The following is a 19790-nucleotide window of genomic DNA, read 5'->3' as shown; positions in this document are numbered from 1 at the left end:
AATTCTTCGCTCCAATGAAATGACTAGATACAGATGTTTTCTCATCGTTAGTAGTAACGTGAATGGCGGGGTCATGCATTAACAAGAATGCCCTGCCAGCACATCGCGTCGAGTGTATCGGGTAGTGTCTCCAGCTGTCAAAGCTCGTTATAGACTTGGCGTAGAAAACCTAGGCACCGAAGATTGTAGAGCATTGGTCGGGCATTGCAAAATCCACTCCCTCCACAATGGGCTAAATTAACTTTGTTTGTTTTCATTGCTACGGTAGACAGTGGAGTCTCTACGACAGGTCGCTGGTCGAGCTGTTGTAGGCTTCTGAACATCCCAACGTTCCGGTTAGGCTGGAAATGGCTCTCTAGAATTGACCGTTGGGGGTTTGCATAACCCAAAACCCGTTTATACGCCGCCAACGAACGGAACGTGTGACCAACATGCGAACCAACGGCAGTCAACAATCGGAATGGCAATGGCCGCTGGTCGCGGTAGCGAGAAATACTGCGGGAACAAGGCAGTAGTTGCGTTGTTCTTTTTTTCGTTGTGTATGCTGAGAACCGCCGTTGGCAATGGCTGTATGATCTCTTTTGTGTCATTTCAGTTCCTTTTTCCTGAACAAGCAAGTTCAAAGTCAAGTTCAAGTTGGTTGGTTGTTGTGTCTCGATTCAGTTCCTCAGGTATGCAGTTAAATCTATGCTTATTCTGAGCGAGTTTGCCGATCATTTATCTTTACAAAGATGGATTATTTGTAAAATATAATTCGTTAATGAACATGACCATTTTATCAGATATTTTATTTATAATAATATATCGACTCCACTAAATAAGCATAATTAATCAATGTCCAATATGTCTACCAACCAATTTGTTCCACGTAAATGTTGTTGCTCCCAGAATATGTTCAATTTCGTGGCTCTCATGTCAGAGTGACCTAATTTTTGAAGCAAAAATTGACAGCAACATACGTTTTCAACGACCAAGTTTACTCAACATAAAATATCCTGTTCCTCTGGGTGTAATATTGCACACACACAGACAACTCATCAACACGAACCCACGTCGTTGTACGGTGTATCCTGCCCAGTCCTATCTACGCCTACGCTCGTTTGCCACACGTTTCATATCTGTTTGATCAAGCAAAAAAAAAACGCGAACAGGAATGATAGTCCAATACTTGCGCTTTCGAATCGAAACCGCGTGACTCACGGCACATTCACAGGTTCGGTTGTGTTCTTCTTCCATACTGTTTCCCCTGGGGTGCCATTTATGCCGCTTCCCCGTTCACTTCACCCACGGACACAACGGACACTTTCTCTGGGTCGGGCTTGACGTAAAGTGTGAACATAATCCGCTGTGCGTCACCCGGGAATCCGGTTTTGCGATGCCCGGACCGTGTGCGGTTGGCTATTTCGTACCGGAATTGGCAAACCGACGCTGAGGCGTTCAAACATTGAACATGACAAATTTCGCTCCCAAACTTCACCCTTAGCGGCTTAATGATCGTAGCGGGTGACCGACCGTTTTGTTTTGTGAACGAAAGTGAACGTCTTGGAACCGTGGGGTGTTGGGTGAACACGGTTGTTTGTTGTTTGGTTAGCAAGGTGCGGGTTGAGACAGTTGATTGTTTCACCCGTCACCAGAACGGCAACATTTCCCGCTTTCCCCCGCTACGAATTATTGCTTCTTGATATGCGCCAACGCGAGCGGGACGGGCCTTTTGGCGGAAGAAGAAAGTAAATTAAAACTGCCCAGGTATGCTGGCATGCCTAGCCAGTTTACCCAGTGACCTCAAAAAGCGTGAAACGCGTGAAACTCCCGCCGGCCGTCCCAAGGGGCAGCTTTGGGTTGTAATAGCGGCTACTCGCGATTGGCGGCGCGATTCGTGGTGCCGTGTCAATTACGCGCACATCCCCGAGGTGGCTGATCACGGCAGTGAACGATGATGATGATGATGAGCAATGATGATGGTGCTAATGTAACACAAAGAAAGCAACCGCGTCCAAACGAAATGATACGATGCGGATGATTTTTCCGTTGCAGGTAACCTCAATTGCTCGGTTTTGCTTGCGCCCCGCACCCGATGTTGGGCCCTGATCCGCGCCGAAATGGCCAAATTGGTATGAAATGAGCAATGCTTCTAAAAAGCAACCCCCGTCCACCCATTCCAGCATCCAGCACACTTCCCGCGCACCTGCAAATCCTCGAGGGACGAATTGTTATGATAAGCAAAGTGGCGATGCGTGGTACCAGGAAGGAAGAAAGGTTACTTCAAACGATGTTCGCAAAAAAAAAGAAAAGAAAAAAGAAAATCCGCACCGAAAAGCGAAATCGAAATTTCACGCAATTGTCCGTGCGGTTCGTGTAAAAAGTGCTTCCCCCAACGGACCACCGCGGTTCTTCTTTTGTTTGCGAAGAAGCTTTTCTTTCCTCGGTGGTGGTGGCAATATCTATGGAAACTACCGACGGAACTGTCACGCTAAAGGAAGGTGCGTCCGTAACAAAGTGAAGCGACGGACACGGTTTAGACGACATGACTGGTTACTGGAAAAAAGATCTATTTTAGGTTGTGAAGATACTTCTTCCCTCCCGGCTTTGTGGAATACACAAAACATTCGCTTTCGTTTCCATGTCGAATCCGGCATTGCACTAGAATGGGACATTGTTTAGCCTGTTAGTTTTTGGGTTTGTTTTGCTTGCTTGTGTTCCGCCATCTTCAACCCACGCCAAGGCTACTTTCACTCGAAATGAACTCCGAAACTGGAACTGGTACGTGTCGATTTCGGAACGTTGCGTGCAAATCGAGTTAGATGGGGTTTTTCGTTGTGTTCGAGGGGAAAGCAGAATGTCCAGCAGTACAGCGCGTAAACCCATCCTTTCACCGCCGAGAATGGTGTGTGGGCTGCTTGTTTAAGAATTGATAGATAAATAAAAATGGAACTGTTTGCTGGTTTGAGCATGACATTCCACTAGCCGCTTGACTTTCTTTTACTATTAAGCTCGAATTTATAAGGATATCGTTTATCGTTGCATTAAGCTTAGAGGAAAACTGAGTGTGATGCTGCTTTACGCTTGTGGACTCTATTCTTCTGGTTCTTAATAATGTGTATAAGAGTATTTACTATCGTAATTTTAAACTTCCAAACGACTGCACTTCTTCCCATACGATTAACTTTTCCCAGTACCTCAGACGGTTTAATACTGGCGATAAACGATGTAAACCTCCAACGACTTGTTTGGTAGCCATTACGGCAAGCCATTCAAGCGTAGCTTGAAGACAGTTTATAAGGTACTTCGCCGGCATCACCAGTATTTTGATCGTAATAATCATTTCCATAGCCATATCATATTTAATAGCACTTTTTAGGAGAGAAAAACCCGGTACCAGACATTCCAGTCACCAAATCCCTAAGGGTGCATAAGAGAAACAGTTTCCAACAAAAAAAAACTTTAAACAACTTTACACTTAGTTTTTTTCTTCTTGAAGATGGCTTTTCCAGTCTGTAGCTCTTCTGTTTGGTTTGGTCGTCCGGGAGGGTCGATAAACTGCATCCACCAAATTGTTCCACCAACGTTTCGACAGGAAAGCTACAGAAACGGCAAAGCATTGCAGCATGATGATGTCGGTGCGGGAGATCTTCTAACCTGGGTGGGGGTTGTTATTATTCTACCAGCATCGGACCAGTAGCGGGTGGCACACGTTTGGTTTTTTTTTTTGCGTCACGCAGTTATGTTAAGAAGGAAACCAACAAAAAAATATAATAGAGATGCCCATTCCCAGCTGGGGGGAATGTAACGCATCGTAATAACGATCCACCACCCTGCGCCTGTCATAACCGAACACATGCGGATCAGAAGTTTGTTTTTCGTAATGGTGGGAAACGTATTTTGAGTTCTCTTTTGAAGCTTTTTGATTGAAAATAAAAATAAAAACAGCTCAAAATAATGAAAAACGCACATCAATAGCAAACGGTTCCGACACGGTAGTGGATTTTGAACCGAATTAACTCCGCCAGACACCGGAGGCTCCAATCATCGATTAGAAGTTCCGGTATGAAAGCGTGATAATTCCAACCGTGTGGCTTCTGGCGTAAACTTTGGACGCCACACCGAAAGGAATCTCCCGAACTCCATAGATGGCCAACGGGAAACGCTCACTTTCGCTCACGGACTGAGTACGGAACTAGGTGGAAGACACCGGACGGACATGACCGTGTGGTTAGACGATGGTAGAGAAACAATAGCCATCACGCGCAAAGAAACCATAAACCCCACCACACAATATCCACACCCCCCCCCCAAAACTAAGTTGTGCGCATTAAGGCGTACTTGTGCTTTGTGACCCTCGGTTCGAAACACGGCGTACGGGATTTGGGGAGGAACCGAAAACTGTCCCCTAACGGTTCTTGGCGCTTATATTTTCTTATGCTGCTTTTCATTATTACAAACTTTTTTTTATGATTACTTATTTTTGGTGGTTTGCTGCAGTGATACGGTTTGTTTGCCGGGAGTAGCAAGAGTTTTTTTTAATGGTCACTTTAGATGCGGATGGCACACCGAAACGTGAGGACTAGCTCGGTGTGGGTATTTTAAAATTCTATTCCAGTTCATCGCCGTCCCGAGGACTGGCAAATGGTTGAACGAATTGTTCGCTCTATTTAATACCGTTTTTGATGGTAAATATTGCATTGGTCGGTACTAGGGAACATATTACGCAACGGTGGTACGATCGGAAGAAGCGTGAAAAATGCTCCATACCAGGTGAAGATCGTGATTGAAATTAAAAATCCCAAGATGTAGTCAGTTTTAGGTGATGCATAGGGAAAGAATACCCAGATTCCTAGATCTTCATTTTGGGTCTTACGAGTTAAGAGTATCTTTGGGGAATAACATTGAACTTGGATTAGATATTCGTCGTCGTCCTCGAGATAAATTTGAGTAATCTTTCATTGATGACAGCAATATTAATGGTAGACGACAGAAAATGTTGCAATTCCAGCAATTCTTATCATACTATGCTTTTACATAAAAACTGCTATTTCCAGCAGAGTTTAATGATTTTTTCTTCTTTAGATCCACTTACTGCCCACTACTGATCAGGTCAAAATAAAATTTGGGTTAATTTTGCAAATAAAATGTCCATCGCCCAAGATTTAATTCACCCTCATTTAAATGATGTTCAATAAACATGAGGTGTAATACATTCAAACAGGGATAGTAGCTCTGACATACATGGAGCGCTGTCTCCAATTAAATACGATGCCATCGACCCATATTACAGAGATAATTAAGCTGTAAAATCTGATAACACCATACAGTACTCCCGATTTCTTTCACGTATCCGATGCCTAACCGACCAACATGGACCGGTGATTGGTCCATGTTACGGAGTTGGCGTGTTATCTCAGCCATCAGTACTGTTATTTCGTGCTGATTTTTTTTTTCGGGTATACTTACACGATGTGAACGGGAACACGGGACTGCTGTATGCGGACGAGAGCACACTGGCGAATAGCAGGGCAAGGCGGGTAGCGAACTGGACGGCACTGCGATGGCGACCCCATCTCACCGTCCCCCGGCGTAGATCTACACTGGACATCTACAGGAGAGCGTGAAGATAAGCAGAACAAAATCGCAATGAAACGGGACAAATTAAAAACACTCGACAGACATAACAGGGACGGACATGGTGGGAGTTAAAAAGGTCATAGACGAAATTTGCATAATGTTTTCAAGGTTTCTTCTTCACCGATTGTTGTGATGGCTTTGTTGTACATTTGTATACGGTGTGGATGGTGGAACTGGGCAACATTAAGGGCTACAGTCATTTTAGTGCTTTCTTGAGGAAGTAGAATAAGCAGTAAGCACAGTCAGTCAGGCTAATTGAAAACATTGTTGTAGTCATAGTGCATGGACAGTGGTGCCTCACGGCAAGAAATTAGTGCAAGCAAATCGTAAGCGAACGTGGTGGCGCTACCTGAAATACCGGTGGTACGTAATTAATTGCAAATTAAATCAACCTACGATGGTCTTTCCGCTCGTTGGCGTGACTCTTCGTTGATTAAGGAACAAAACTTTATCGTGACACAGCAAGCCGTCGTGTGTAGTCGAGCTGTTGAGGGCTTCAATCGGCTTCAAAATATGTTGCAGAATAGTGTGCAGGTGATAAAAGCCTCACAAGACATGCAGCAAGTTCAAGTTGAAGGTCATGATCTTGTGCCGGGCAGATGCAGCTGCATTTCAGACTGCTTATAACAATGCGTCTTCAACGGGTAAATAGTTTCACTTTAAATTCTTGCAATATGCAATAAATCTGTTTGAGTTAGCTTTTGATTCGTAAAGCTTTAATGCCACCTTAATCTAGTGGGAGTTCCCACGGGAAATATGGGAAGCGAGCGTTTCCTTTATCGAAACTTCGCCACAGGAAGCTGATGAAAAAGTCAAACATTTGAGTGAAAACTCTTTGCATTGCCATTGCTGTCGTCCCGAAAAAAAGTGTTCTTAAATAAACCGCGAATAACTTTAACGCTTTGCTGCGCTCGAATAATGAAGTGCAGCTCTTGGACGAAGTCCCCAGGCGAATAGAAGGCAGATTTTGGGCCCGAAAACACGCATAAAAACGTTTTTTTTGAGATGTAATAATTTGTGGGCCTTTTTTCCCTCCCTTTTCAAAGTCACCACCAGGCACGAGTGTTGTGGATGGGAAAAGAATTGTACCCACACTCACTGACTTGGTACACTCCGTTTGCGAGTTCGGGTACGGTGTAGCTGCTGCGCAAAATCCTTCCATCGTTGGACTTGGATGGTAAAGTTGAACGACCGAAATATGTGTGTATTTTCATCATTTTCCCGTTTTTCACCGTGACCAAGAAGGCAACCGTGGCGGAGCCGGCCGTTCGACCCAATCTTCCCATGAATGAGTTGCGTTCACTGCGTACCAGAAGTACAACCAGTGCCAGTGAGTTGGCGTCATGAAAAACTGGCAGAAAATCTAGATTAAAAGCCACCTTCCTCCGGCAAGCTGTGCCATTTTGGGGTGGTCAGAAGCGAGTGTGTGAGGCATGGTAGAAGCAGAGGCGAATGAGAATGGAGGTGAAATTAAGCCGAGTGTTGGAAGACCACCGAGCTGGAAAGAATTTCCGACGTAACCAACCCACGGTCACGGGGTGCCCCGACATGGGCCGAGCGGATGAGTTTTTATTTATTTTTCTTTCGGTTCATTCTTTCGACCGGGGTTCTTCTCTTGGGATAGATGTTTCAGCTTAAAAGTATCTTTCAGTTTTTTGCTAAAGCTTAACATTTAAGTTTATGTTGGAAGGGATATCACTTTGAAGAAGACTTCTAGGGAATATGCGCATAAAATGCGTATCAGCTGCATTCGCAACGGAAAATGAACACCAAGCCTAGGTATGGTGTACAGAAAGACAGCAAATTAAAGTGCAGAAACGATTTTCTACGATTGTTGAATGGTGATAGTGTGGCAAAACAGCACATAAACGATTGTTACCGCCCGTACCCATAAACCAATTCGTATACGAAAGGATCTTGACCGGTTGATGGCATGATGGATCCTTTCGCACGATCGTAGAAGGCTTTCGGTAGGTAGATCAGCAGTTGAAATTGCTTTCAACACTTGGTGGTAATTGTGGCTGCCCAGATTAATCAGTTACGATCGGCGTTGATCGGCGGTGTGCTGGTACCGCCTACCACCCATTTTAATCCGACAGAATGGTGCAAACGGAAGAAAATTGCGTAGAGATTGTGGTGGGATTCCGATGGTACAATGGTATAGATTCGTTACCAACACTGAACGGGGCGATTAAAGGCGTTAACAAGCTGTCACGTTTCGTCACTTCTGTATGTTTACACTACAGAGCGATTGTTTTGTAGATTGAATTATAAAGAATATTGGAAATGAAATTCCTTTTATAAACGACTACAAAAATGGGTTTGAACGGGGTATTCGTTTGCTTGTTGCAGCAATTTTTCTTTATTTAGTCATAAAAGTCAGTTTGGCCTGTAAATTTGAATAGACTAGTCTTTCTTAAAGACATGTTTGTTGAGTAACTTATTCAAATAAAACAAAAAGTCCATTAATATCTTTTCACCAAAGAACACAGTGCACACATGAAATCCTTTCAAACACAACCGTTATCAGTGATCATGTTTGTCCAATGTAGATTTGTTTCCTTTCACGCTCGCCTCATAATCCGTTCGATAACCTCAATTAAATGCTATCAATTTGTACGACTTAAGATCACCGACCAGCGAGCAGAGCAGTGTGGAGAAAATTTCCCATTTGAAACGTTGCTATTCATTTGTGTCTCTTTGTGTAAAAGAGGAATCGAAAACTATCAAAAACTGTCTTTCATCATCGTGCAGTCCATGCGGTGGACCTCATGTGCGCCCACCCAAAAAACAAAAACAATAAAAGAAGCCACCGGACAGTGACGAGGATCCTCGAGGAAGATCAAGCAGAGCAGAACATTGGTGACGCCAAACGCGACGACGACAGCGTCGGGAATTTGACCTAATTCAATGTGATAATTTATTATTTCACCGCAATCAGCGAAACCGGTTCCGATCACTCCGCATTCGGCCGCGAACGAGAACGGATGTATTTTTGATCACCGTCCAAGTGAACCCGCTGGACGATTTGTGTGTGTGCATGGTTGAGTTTTCCGTCTGGCGGAGGCTTGGACGTAGAAAGACACACACACACACACTGAGCGTACTGGTCATTCCATTCCAAAAAGTATCCCACTGCGTCCGTGTAATTATTACACTCGAATCATCCGGCCATTAACGGTGCGCCTGAAAAGCAGGCATGAATTGGATTTTCCGAGGAAAAGAAAGCGACTCCGGGATTGATCCCGGTTCCACACCGGGGAGACGATAAATCTGTTCCACCGGTCGTAATTGCAGCGCCTGTGTCGCGCGTGCACTGTCCAATGTATGCCACCCAGTACTTAACCCCATCCCGGGTGGTCTGGGATCGGGTCCGGACGGGAATGATGGTTGGAACCCCCATACTCACACACACACACAGTGGAACCCGGCAGCGGCTATACAACAGTTTGCAATCGCAACGAGATGGAAACGAGATCAGTGCGATTTGTGCGATGATCAGTTTCTAATTGTCCGACGGTGGAAGCAATCGATCGTCGGGCAGGCTTTTATCCGGTAGCATAAAAACACAAATACATCACGCTCGCGGCTGTTGCTGGCCATTTTTTTCTCGTTTCGCACATCGAAGTGCATCATTAATGCGTCATTATGTATGCGCCAGCACTGGTGCTGCCATGCCTGGTGGCTCTCGGACTCCGGGTGATACGATCCAATGTACAGATCGTATCGGAGACGAACACCAGCGTATGCTTTCCCTCAAATATGAGTTTGCTGTTTGGATGGTGTGTGCTTGTTTCTCATCTGTAATCTTCACGTCGAAACTGACGGGCGGGTTCCGTTCAAATGGCATCAAAAGCGATTAATCAGCTTTTGGTCACGGGGCGATGGCACGCGTTGGAGCTCAAATTTGCATTTCTATGCCGGTGGTCAACGAGATGTCGAGATGTCAGAGAAAAGATGCAGATGTTCAGTTTTAGCTCGCTCGACTGGTTTGGTTGAGAATATGGACAGGGTTAGTGAAAAGTAGACTAGACCAGAGATAGATGATGATTGGAAATGGTCATTCGATTGAAGGGGAAGTAAGAAGCTTGCTTAGGATTTCCTTTTTTGTTCACAAGTTCTGCATTTGAATTAAACAGTAGCGAAAGAGCAATGATCATGTCTTTTTTTAGAAGTTCCTGTTACCTCTTCAACAAAATGGTCTACTTTATTAACTTGTTGCTAGCTACTAGGTCTTTAATTATATCAATCATTCAAAATTATTCAAGATTTTCTGTGTGCCAGAATAAATACCTTTTACTGTCAGCTTCATAAAAATATGCGAGGTTCATTAACTTGAAACTTAAAAAATTTCAAATGTCATGTTCACAACTTTCTCGCCCTTTATTGCTTCCAACTATTTCCTTACTTAATTGTTTTTGAAGAAAATGCCTTCAGAGCTCCCTTAACCTCTATCATGACTATCACATCTACGTGTGAACGCTCATATCAGCAGCATGAAACAAAGGATAAATTGCTTGTATGAAACGACCCGTAACGAAACCGATGCCTTGCGCTAACGGTACGAATTCCAAGAGGTACACAAGGCAGCAGGGAGTCGGTGAGCCGACAACGGTACGGAGATTTCTTGATCATCAAACACTCACGGTTCGATGAGTGTGAAATGGAAACTCCTGAGCGAAATTGCAATTGCATAACGAGCCGGAAAAAAATATGTTGACTAATCGATGCCATAATCCAGTGAGGTGAATCGGGCTAACTTCCACAGCTATGAGTCAAGGTGATGTCAACTGTGCTGGATGAGTATCCTTTGCCCGTGGGAAGGACCTCGCCATGTACACACGGCTTATTACGGATGACAAAGTAATTCAAATCAACCGGAAGCATCACGCCTTGCCCGCTCATCTGACCCTTGAGAGATCGGCTCATTATGTCGTTGTTTGTAGGAACACCCAGCACTCAAGGACGGTCACGAACGAACCGTCCGCAGCATCGGTAGATAGTATTATGTAAAGTTCACAATAACCGAGAAGCATCGTACCGGAAGAGCGACGACCCGTGGCGGTGATGCGAACGATTGTCGGTCGCTGATTGATTAGTTGACTGTTTAATGATAGCAGCCCGACGGTTGAGCCGAGCTATGGCAAAGCGTAAAAAGCTACAGAACACGACGTCAGCTGCCTTTTGCTCGGTTGGCAAACGGAGCGTTCTAAATTGCTACCAAAGTTCAGCGTAAGTTCCAACGCACATACACACACCATAGAGGGAGGTGTTAACAGGTCGGTCAGTAATTAAGCCCTCGCTTGTTTACTCATGCAATTAAGTACTCCCGCGTACACCTGTAGGCTAATAAATGTGTGTACTCTATCCAGCTGGCAAGAACTATGGACGATTCTCGGTTGCAGGTGTAGGGATCGCGTCAAAGATACTTGTTGTCTGCAAAACTTGCCCAGTATTCATCACGATTCCCATCAATACAAACATCCTGCAGGAGTTCCGGCAGAGCAAGGTAGTTTGGTTCTTTGTTCTAAAAATATATATCTCTCTTGCTCTTGAGCCGATGATAAATTTCAAGATGCCTCACACAACAATCACTAGTCGTGCGATGCCCATTCACATCCATCCCCTAATGAGCTTGCATCTAACAACGTGTTCTTCATTTGTTCGCCGTGCTTACTTGTTATAAAAAAAGGTCGATCGTTTGCTGGTAGAACCGAACTCGAACCGGCGATATTAATTAGTCAACCGATCGCCGAATGATAGCTTACCTTGAAGCCGTGGAGCGCGTTCTGGCTTCCCTTTTTTGTGTTGTTTCGTCGATCGCCGATTCTTGTCTGGTGAGCCGTAGCTCTAAGCGAATCTCTTTTTTTTTTCACCGCCCCGGATGATGGATGGTTTGGCTATGGATGCCGGCGTTTGACGTGGAAGTGTTGCTACTGCACCGTTAGATCACACCGGAAATCTCCGCGAAGTCAGCGTGGTTGTTGCGTGGCGTTGCGGCTGATGGTTCTGCGGCTTCCACGGTTCGTCTTCTGGACGCGAACATGCGATCTTCCCATCAAACGCACATCATTTTTTCGTCTTCGGATGCCGATGATGCTGCGCACGGGTTACGCACGGATGGTTTCACAAAATAATCGTAATCACTTAGCCGGTTCTGTGTGCGTGTGTTCTTCTAACGGCGCATCGTATTTGCGGACGATACTAGATGCCCCGACCGTGCCTTTCGGGGGCTGCTATTGGACCATTAATTGATTAACATCGACACAGATTTTTATGGACCAAAAACTAACACTCTTAAAAAATGACGTAGATTCACAAAGTTGCGGTGGGAAACAAGTTTTAATTTTAAGATTAAATCACTTCCTCACACTACCATGAAAATTACGAACTTCTGAGTAACCGCTCTGTATGTTTCGTTCTACCAAATTGCCTCTCCACTTTACAACCGATAAGCTGTAGGCGCTTGATGAACCAAAGGAGAAAAAACTGTTTTCACCTTTTTCTCCAGTGTCCGGAAGAGAAACAAAACCAAACCAACCGAACCGTTAGTATCTCACTAAGAAGATCGATGCCCACATTGCATGACCGGCTGGTACGGGCTGATTCTAACTTTCAGCTGGAGTTTTCCGACCCTCGGAAACGTCGGAACACACACTAACACTCACTACACTCACAGATAAAACACGCACATGCACACCGGTTCTGTTGAGATTGCACTTAAGGTTGGGATTGCAACACTGTATCGTACTCGCTCAGGATTATTGCTGCCGAGCTTTTTACCACAGGGCTATTGCACTTGAATATCTTAAGAATCCGGTGAAATGGTGGCCCCGTTACTGATGACACAAATACGAGCACTTGGAAGTGTGGCCTGGTGATCTGCAAAATATAAAAAAATGTTTGTAAATAATGATGGCATGGCGATTGTTAATAATTATTGAAAAATATATAACATTTTAAAAGCCCTGGAACATTAATTTTAGACATAAAGGGGGATTTTAGACATAAAGAAGTTCTCAAGAACTTCTACTCATGCAAATTCGAAAGAATAAAAAATAAACATCCAGCAATGCACTTGATGTTCGCACGGCACACGGCATTTGCCAAGATTTTGTTGCGCCAGGTGTCGATCGACTGGGGATGGCGTGTGTTAAACGGTGTTTGACTCAAGCACCCGCCCACCCAACCCGTTTGTCCGCGTGTCTGTTGTTCTGTTCCGCTCCCGCGGGGCCGGGGAAAAAAAGGCGGGCGTTCCACGTGAAACGCAAAAACAGCATAAATACGCACACCGTGTAGTTAGGAAGTGTTGGAATTTATAATTACAAAACGATGGCACGAAGTGTGCAACGGTGTGCAAAGTTATGCCCGGTAGACATTGTGGAAGAAGCTGTCACGCAGGGTTAGGACGTGGTCGGAATGGGGATGGGTGGGAGTGGAATGAAATAAATACAGCAAACATTTATTTATAAACGATCGCATGCTACCCGGGCAGGAAGGCCGGTGTGGCAGCACTGAGCATAATAAACGGTTATACTGGTAACGGTATTTAATTGAAAATCAATTTACCGCTGGTTGTGGGTGGGGAGCAACCGGGAGGGAAAGGGTTTTTTTGCGTTCTGTACGGATTCTTTCTCAGTACGATGGCAGTATCGATATCTGGACCGCGTTCTGGCCCATGCTCGTGTAACAGAAAGATCCCCGAGCGGTTGGTTGGTGTGGAAATGGGGCGCAATTTAAGATTTTAGAAGTGGTCCATTGCTGGCTTTGTATTGCTTTTCCGATCCATCGAGCCTAATCCACTCTAATGGTCAGTACGGTTAACTAGCGGCGTATGGGGAGAACCCGAAACGTTCTAAGGCAGCAGCAGAGACCAGAACGAATCTGGAACAGGTTCTCATTACCGGATTGTGGTACACTGATTACCGGACGAGTGCGCTTAGTGGTTAAGAAACGGTTCGATTCTAAGCTTTAAGAAGAAGGCAGAAGATTTCTTTTTTGTGGGTAGAATAAATATTCCTCATACAGTTGAAATATTGATGCGTAAAATTTGTCTTTAAAAATGTTGAAATTAAATAAAATTTGTTTGCTTTATATTTGTTTCTGCTTACAAAACCTATAGGCTTTGCATAAGTTACTTATATCCAGGTTCTCTCGGCTTAATACATAAAACGAAATGCTCAAGATAAAAAGTGCAACATTTCGCAACCACTCGTCTAAAAAGCTACCTTCTCCACTCTAGTACTATCATCGCCAGCAGCTGACTGCTCGTCGAATCACCACTATCAGCATAAGCATACTTCTCGTACACACTCAAAAAAAAAACACACCAAGCGCACACTCCACTAACGGGTTTCCGCCGCGACGCCATTGGCATCTTCGATCATTAATAAAAAGAAGGAAAGGAAGCTACCACTAATGCCTGTGTTTGTGTGTGTGTGCATATGTGGTGGCTGGCGCTGGTTAGAAAAACGGTTAATTGTGCTGTGACACCAACACCGAATGAACCATCCCTCACAACGGTGGTGAAAGCGAGCGAACGCGAAAAGAACGCACGAAGTGACCTCATACGTCCCGGACTTCCTGGGCATACCGTCCCAGGTCTTAACTCTAGCCTTTGGGAAGGCAAAATATGGTGGTACTCATGACTAAGCTCACATAACCTCAATACGAGAATCTCATTTCCTTCTTTCTTTCTCGCGTTTCGTTGCTGATGTCCACACGGTGCGTGTATCGCTTCGCCGTATGCCAACCGTTCAGGGTATGCAGAATAACCCCGATGCAGGTGTCCCCGAGGGATGGAAGAAACGGAACAAAAAAAAAACAAAACATCACAACAAACTCTTAAAAACACCCCCTGGGAAAGGGTAGTAATCAGTGGGCTCTCTGCACCAGATGCGGGAGCTTTTCAGCTTATCTGCGATGGAGTCAGCGAATAGTATACCTTGTTGTTTCAATGTTGGATGTTAAAAAATATTGTCTTTTCTTCGACTGCAGATGAAGTTTACTTTCAATTTTTTTTTGATATTCCAACGAAAAACATCAAATGCCCCACATTGCTATCGACGATCATTCGGAAATTGCTCGCGGCTCGGTAAACGTTTTTGCTTAACCGGATTAAAGCACACACACGGAATCGATCTGTGCCATGCATTTCCAGTGCATTCCTTCCGTCTCGATCGCGTACTCGACTTCCCGAATGTGGCCCATTTTGAAAAGACCTTCGATTTGTATGACAAACCTCCCGCCGACCCACCAACGGATTGGTGGGCCTCCTCTCAAAACAGGCCATGGTCGTGATCGCGATCGCGTGTAGTCTTCGTCCAAAGACTTCATCTCCCCCAATCAGCGTGAACCCGACTTAAAAGGGGAGGCGTTGTGGGAAGAATGACCGCACACACACACACACCACCACTACCTCCCTTTGTTTCCCTTCATTCCAGCACACTGGCCCATCGGTACCAACACCTTTTTCTCACTCTTTCCCGTTCTTTCCGTCTCTTTGCGTCGTTTCGTGCGTTCTTCGTCGAAAGAGTGCCACTTTCTAAAAAATAGGTTAACCGGCAGTGTAAACAAGTGTGGGTTTTTGTTGCAAGCTGCGGGCCATCCCCTGTTTTTTGTCTCAGCTATCCTCTGCCATCCTCGTCTGCGGCCACCTCGTATGATGGGGTGTACGGGTGAAAGAAATGTTTCCTGCCCGTGACGGACGATCAGCTCATGAGATCGTGTTTGGGACGCCATCCTACCCAGATAGGGGTGGTGTCGAATCCAGCAGCTCACATCCTGCCTCCAAGAATTAATAGATACCTTCACAGTGTATGCCGCTTCCCATGTATTCCCCACCCTCCTTCCCTTTCCTCCTTTCTTTGCTGGACAGATTCGGGGTAGTATGACGACCGCGTTTCAATTTCGTTTTCGCTGCGCAACTTAACTTTCACAATGCGTCGTTTTTGCACGACCAAAAGCCCAGGTCCATGCGGGTATTGAATGGCCTGTTTTTTTTCTACCTCACCAGCGGTGAAAGTGCGCTGCTACTATTTAATCCTTTAGGTGGTGGGTTCTTGATTTCTTCACGATAGAAAACTCACAGCGAGGCTGGTGCGTTTTATCGTTAGAGCCTTTTAATCTTCAACCTTCGAAAAGATACGAAAAAAAGCATGCATCCAGACCACTGGGCACCGGACCTGTTCACACGAAAAGGTCGTTTAGAGAGTATCTTCCATTCTGGATGCCTTCGGACAACAATGGAGCGCGACCAGCGCTTGTGTGATGCGCTTGGAGCATGGTTCGAAACGGGTTTTCGCTTCTCGGCTCGTTTCATTCTCTACGAGCGATCGGGATCGATCCCTGCGGAGGTCAATGCTATCGCCATATCACGATGGTGATGGCGATGATGATGCTGATGCTACGCAATGCAACGGGTTCTTCTTTCGCTTCTTCGTGCACGTTTGTAAAGCGAGCGAGAAGATCGAGGAAGTTTATGTAACTTCAACGACGTGTGGACACAGGCAACGATCGATTAAAGCAACAACAACAAAAAATGAGCGAAGCGAAGGAAACACTTTTTGCAGCACCGTTTTTGGATTCCTCGTATCGTCAAGATACTTAATTATGGCGTTAAACACGTGACTTGTTGATAAGATGTCCGAAATGACCGCGAGTTTTGCAGCATTTTTCTGCAGCCGTTAATTTGATCCACTTTAAAGAAGTTTGCTGTAGCAGGCGGATATTTTTATTTCACAAAACAAGCCATTTCCCACTGTTTCCTACTGTGTGTCCAATTTCGAACGATGACTCTTTTAAATTCTTCCCAGTGTTACGGCTACCGTATCGGGTTGTGGTCTTATTATCCTGTGCTACACGCACACGGGGAGAGTTAGCATCGATCGTATGCTTCAATTTGCTCCAACCGGAACGATCGGGCGAATGATCGATAGAGACGTTGATTGGTTTCATACGACGCGGGCTCAATAAATCCGGTCGTAATTCCGAAAATTATTGACGAATCGCTTGCTGGTACGTGAGATTTTTCACATCCGAAGGGAAGGAAATAGTTTGTATCCTTCGTTTGTGAGATCGAAAAAAGTGCTTTTGTCAGAACAGGTTTTTATTTGGAAAACAGAGAAGTATTCTATCAGTAGAAATACTGCCCGTGTGGATTAGAATAGAACCAACTATAAACATTATTTGATATGAACGAGATCTTTGAATGATCTTTTGAATCCCCAAGCACTTGGTGCAGTACTTTGGCTCAATAAACATGTTTCATATTTATCGGTATTTCTTCACTTCCGCGGTTTGGACTAATTAGTAAAAATAATAAAACTAAAGATCAACCACTCAAGAACCAAAGTGTACCACTGCGATGAAATACCATGCGTTCTTTGTGGTTACGTTGTGCTTGCTTGATCGCCATTCCCGAGGGCACCGCAGAAAGCAAAAAGAAAGGCCGTCACGGATAGAAAGTTGCGCGATTTCTGGGTAACTGGTGGCCAAAGAACTCGTTTCATTCGCTTAGCATCACATTTATCGTTTCACACACACACATACACGCACACATATACACACAGGCCGATGTCTTTCGGTTCTGTTTTTCCTGCACTTTTTTCGTACTGTTGTGTGCTGTGAAAAGCATCCCTTGCCGTGGTTGGAATCTTTCATATATTCTTCCCGTTTTTTCTTGATCGGTTATCCAGATCGGGGGTTTTTTTGTGGGGAAGACATTTTTCACCTCAATCAACATTCACAGTTATGCCAATGATGTAGCGCACAAATTTCGATCATACGTTGTGAAGCAACATTCACCACCGAGCCCAACCCATTAGGTACAGATCTTTGGGACAGAACTTGAACTGGACGCACCGCATTCTCCAAGGAATGGCCAAGGGATTTACTTCAAATTCGGTGCCTTTCAAATTATTTCACCAATTTACACCAAATGGGACGGTTCTTGATTCGTTAAGGCTGCCCTTACTTTCACTTGACCACTCCTGTATACCAATCCTGTGTGGTTCTAAAGGATCCAAACGGTTTTCTTCACCTTAATTCAGCTTCCTCTTCGGTGCGGCCACTCGCGTAAAACGGGTGAGATTTGATCACTTTTCGGAAAGGTTTCCGCTAGTGCTGGTGCTGCTGCTGGCACCGTTTTTCTACGGTACGCACTCGGTCAACGGACGACGCGAAAATACGGTCAGCACTCAGCCGATCGGTCTCTTAGATCCGGCCTGCAGAGTGCGCACAAACACACACACATACACACGCACAGCGGTGATGAGCCGCTGCGGGGTCGGGCGCGGAGTCTGTGCAAGTGGTCGCAGATCAAGAGCCTCACTGGAAAGAGACCTTGACACTGAAGACGTTAGATTTATACTGACTGGCATCGCGCCAGCCAAACATTGCCGTGTGCCGTGTTAGCGCGATCGCGCATTCATTGCTAGGGAAAGGGAACGGGAAATGGGACGGATCGACGGATAGGATCGGTTATGGGTATAGGAGCCCAACCATACCCGCAAACAACCTGACGAACGCACTCCAGTCCGGACCGTTCGGTGCTCTGTAGTGGTGCGGTTTGCAACCGTGAAGATCGAGCAGAAAAGAGATGTCCACGTGGGTTGGCGTATGCGGGCTTGAGCGGGACAGAGCTTACAGCTATGGTTGTATGTGCGATCCTCCAGATTTCGAGAGCGAGAGAATGAAGCGATCGTGTGCGCGCGTACAAGAACTGCAGGCAGAAGCGCCCCGGGATCTAAAGTATGTTGCGGCCAGCGAAATGGCCAGCGATCTCCCGTGGCCCGGTCAGCCACGAACGGTCAGCTCGGGCGCGAAGAAGACAAACCAAACGAACGATGGTGAGAGAAAGAGAGACAGAGAGAGAAGGAGAGAGAAAAGCACGCCGAGAGATAGACAACGAACCCGAAGAAATAACACTTTTGAGGGAAAAACGTTTTATGCTGCACAAATGTTGTGGCGGTTGTGTTGGTGAGTCTTCCGGCCTCACCGCTAACCATCATCAACGGAGCAGCATGTACGGTGTGTTTCTTTCGTTCCGTTTTATTGTGTACTTCGTTATCTGCTTTTCTGCACCGGGTATCTGGCAGCCGTGGAGGGAAATTTTCGTTTTTTTGTTATTTTGTCGAAAGTTCGTCGCTTGTTGCCCGTGACGTGTGAGTCACTTGATTTTTGGATTGGATGTATGGCAAGGATGAAGGTCCTTTCTCTGTTCCATTTGGGCAATATGCTGTGATAATACTTAACTAGTGGATTTTTGAGACGGTTTTTCTGGAGCTGAGTAATTTGTGTCACCGAATAGTTCGCATTGGTGAATGGTATGCGTCAGAGGCATTTTCGTGATCTTTACGAAACTGTACATTTTAGTGGATTGTAGTGACAGTTAAGTATCTTAAGTATTAAGATACTCTTAATAAATGTTTCGTTCAACCATATCATTTCAGCTCGACTGGTAAGCTGGTTTCCGACTGTTCTATTTACACAATGATCGACACTCCCGGTCACCCGTATCCCGAGGGCGTCTGGTATGCGACCCGTTTTGTAGATTGGCATTTGCAAAGCTTGAAGGGAAAGTATGAAGGAACACTTTCCAAGCTGCGCGATACGAATTGTTACTAGCAAAAAGCGGGTTGGGAACTTAGAAAGAGGCACAACGCATACGAGAGCCCCATTGCAACAGCAGCACAGATTCGTTCCGATACAGTAGCCGATATGGTAGCTCTGGATTGGCAAGCGAGTAAGCTCGCACGGTATAGAGAACGCAGAAAGAAAGGGCAAACAGTAAGGAAAGGTTAGCCACTGCAAACAACAGGATAAAATGGGGTTGATAAGAAGGGGAGAGCGAGAGGCAGGGTGTGAGGTAAAAGGGAAAAGAGATGGAACCGGTGGCTAGCAAGTGTGGAAAAGTGGGATAAGCTCAGATGTAAGCGAGAAGGAAAACCAGGGTAAAGCAGAAGCAACCAAACGGTCGACGTTTGCTTGCCTGAAGATTGCATTCTTTGCATCAGGTTTTGCAACCATTTTCCCAAGTTGCTTCCTTGGAAGAGACTCCCCTTTTCGCTTCGTGTGTGCAGTAGCTCAACCGACAGGCTGTGGAGCTGAGGTCTGGGGTAAAGATCCTAATTAACGCAACCATTTTCCTGCCCACCGCCAGTTTGTTACCT

At 45.4% G+C, this 19790-nt stretch overlaps 1 protein-coding gene across 2 annotated transcripts in view; it reads right to left on the bottom strand.

Annotated features, from left to right (window-relative positions):
- LOC125764458 (serine proteinase stubble) overlaps positions 1-18974 on the bottom strand; it is a 29375-nt gene extending 10401 nt beyond the window's left edge. For both annotated transcript variants that reach the window (XM_049428730.1, XM_049428731.1), the window contains exons 1-3: positions 17660-18974; positions 11388-12501; positions 5449-5590 (exon numbers count right to left, since the gene is read on the bottom strand). In XM_049428730.1, the coding sequence (XP_049284687.1) occupies positions 5449-5590 (142 nt within the window). In that variant the 5' untranslated portion in view covers positions 11388-12501; positions 17660-18974. The remainder of the gene's footprint in view (positions 1-5448; positions 5591-11387; positions 12502-17659) is intronic.
- Positions 18975-19790: the final 816 nt, after the last annotated feature.

This window comes from Anopheles funestus, chromosome 2RL (assembly GCF_943734845.2).
Source record: "Anopheles funestus chromosome 2RL, idAnoFuneDA-416_04, whole genome shotgun sequence".
In the NCBI taxonomy this organism is placed as follows: domain Eukaryota; kingdom Metazoa; phylum Arthropoda; class Insecta; order Diptera; family Culicidae; genus Anopheles; species Anopheles funestus.
This window is presented reverse-complemented; position numbering and strand designations above follow the sequence as displayed.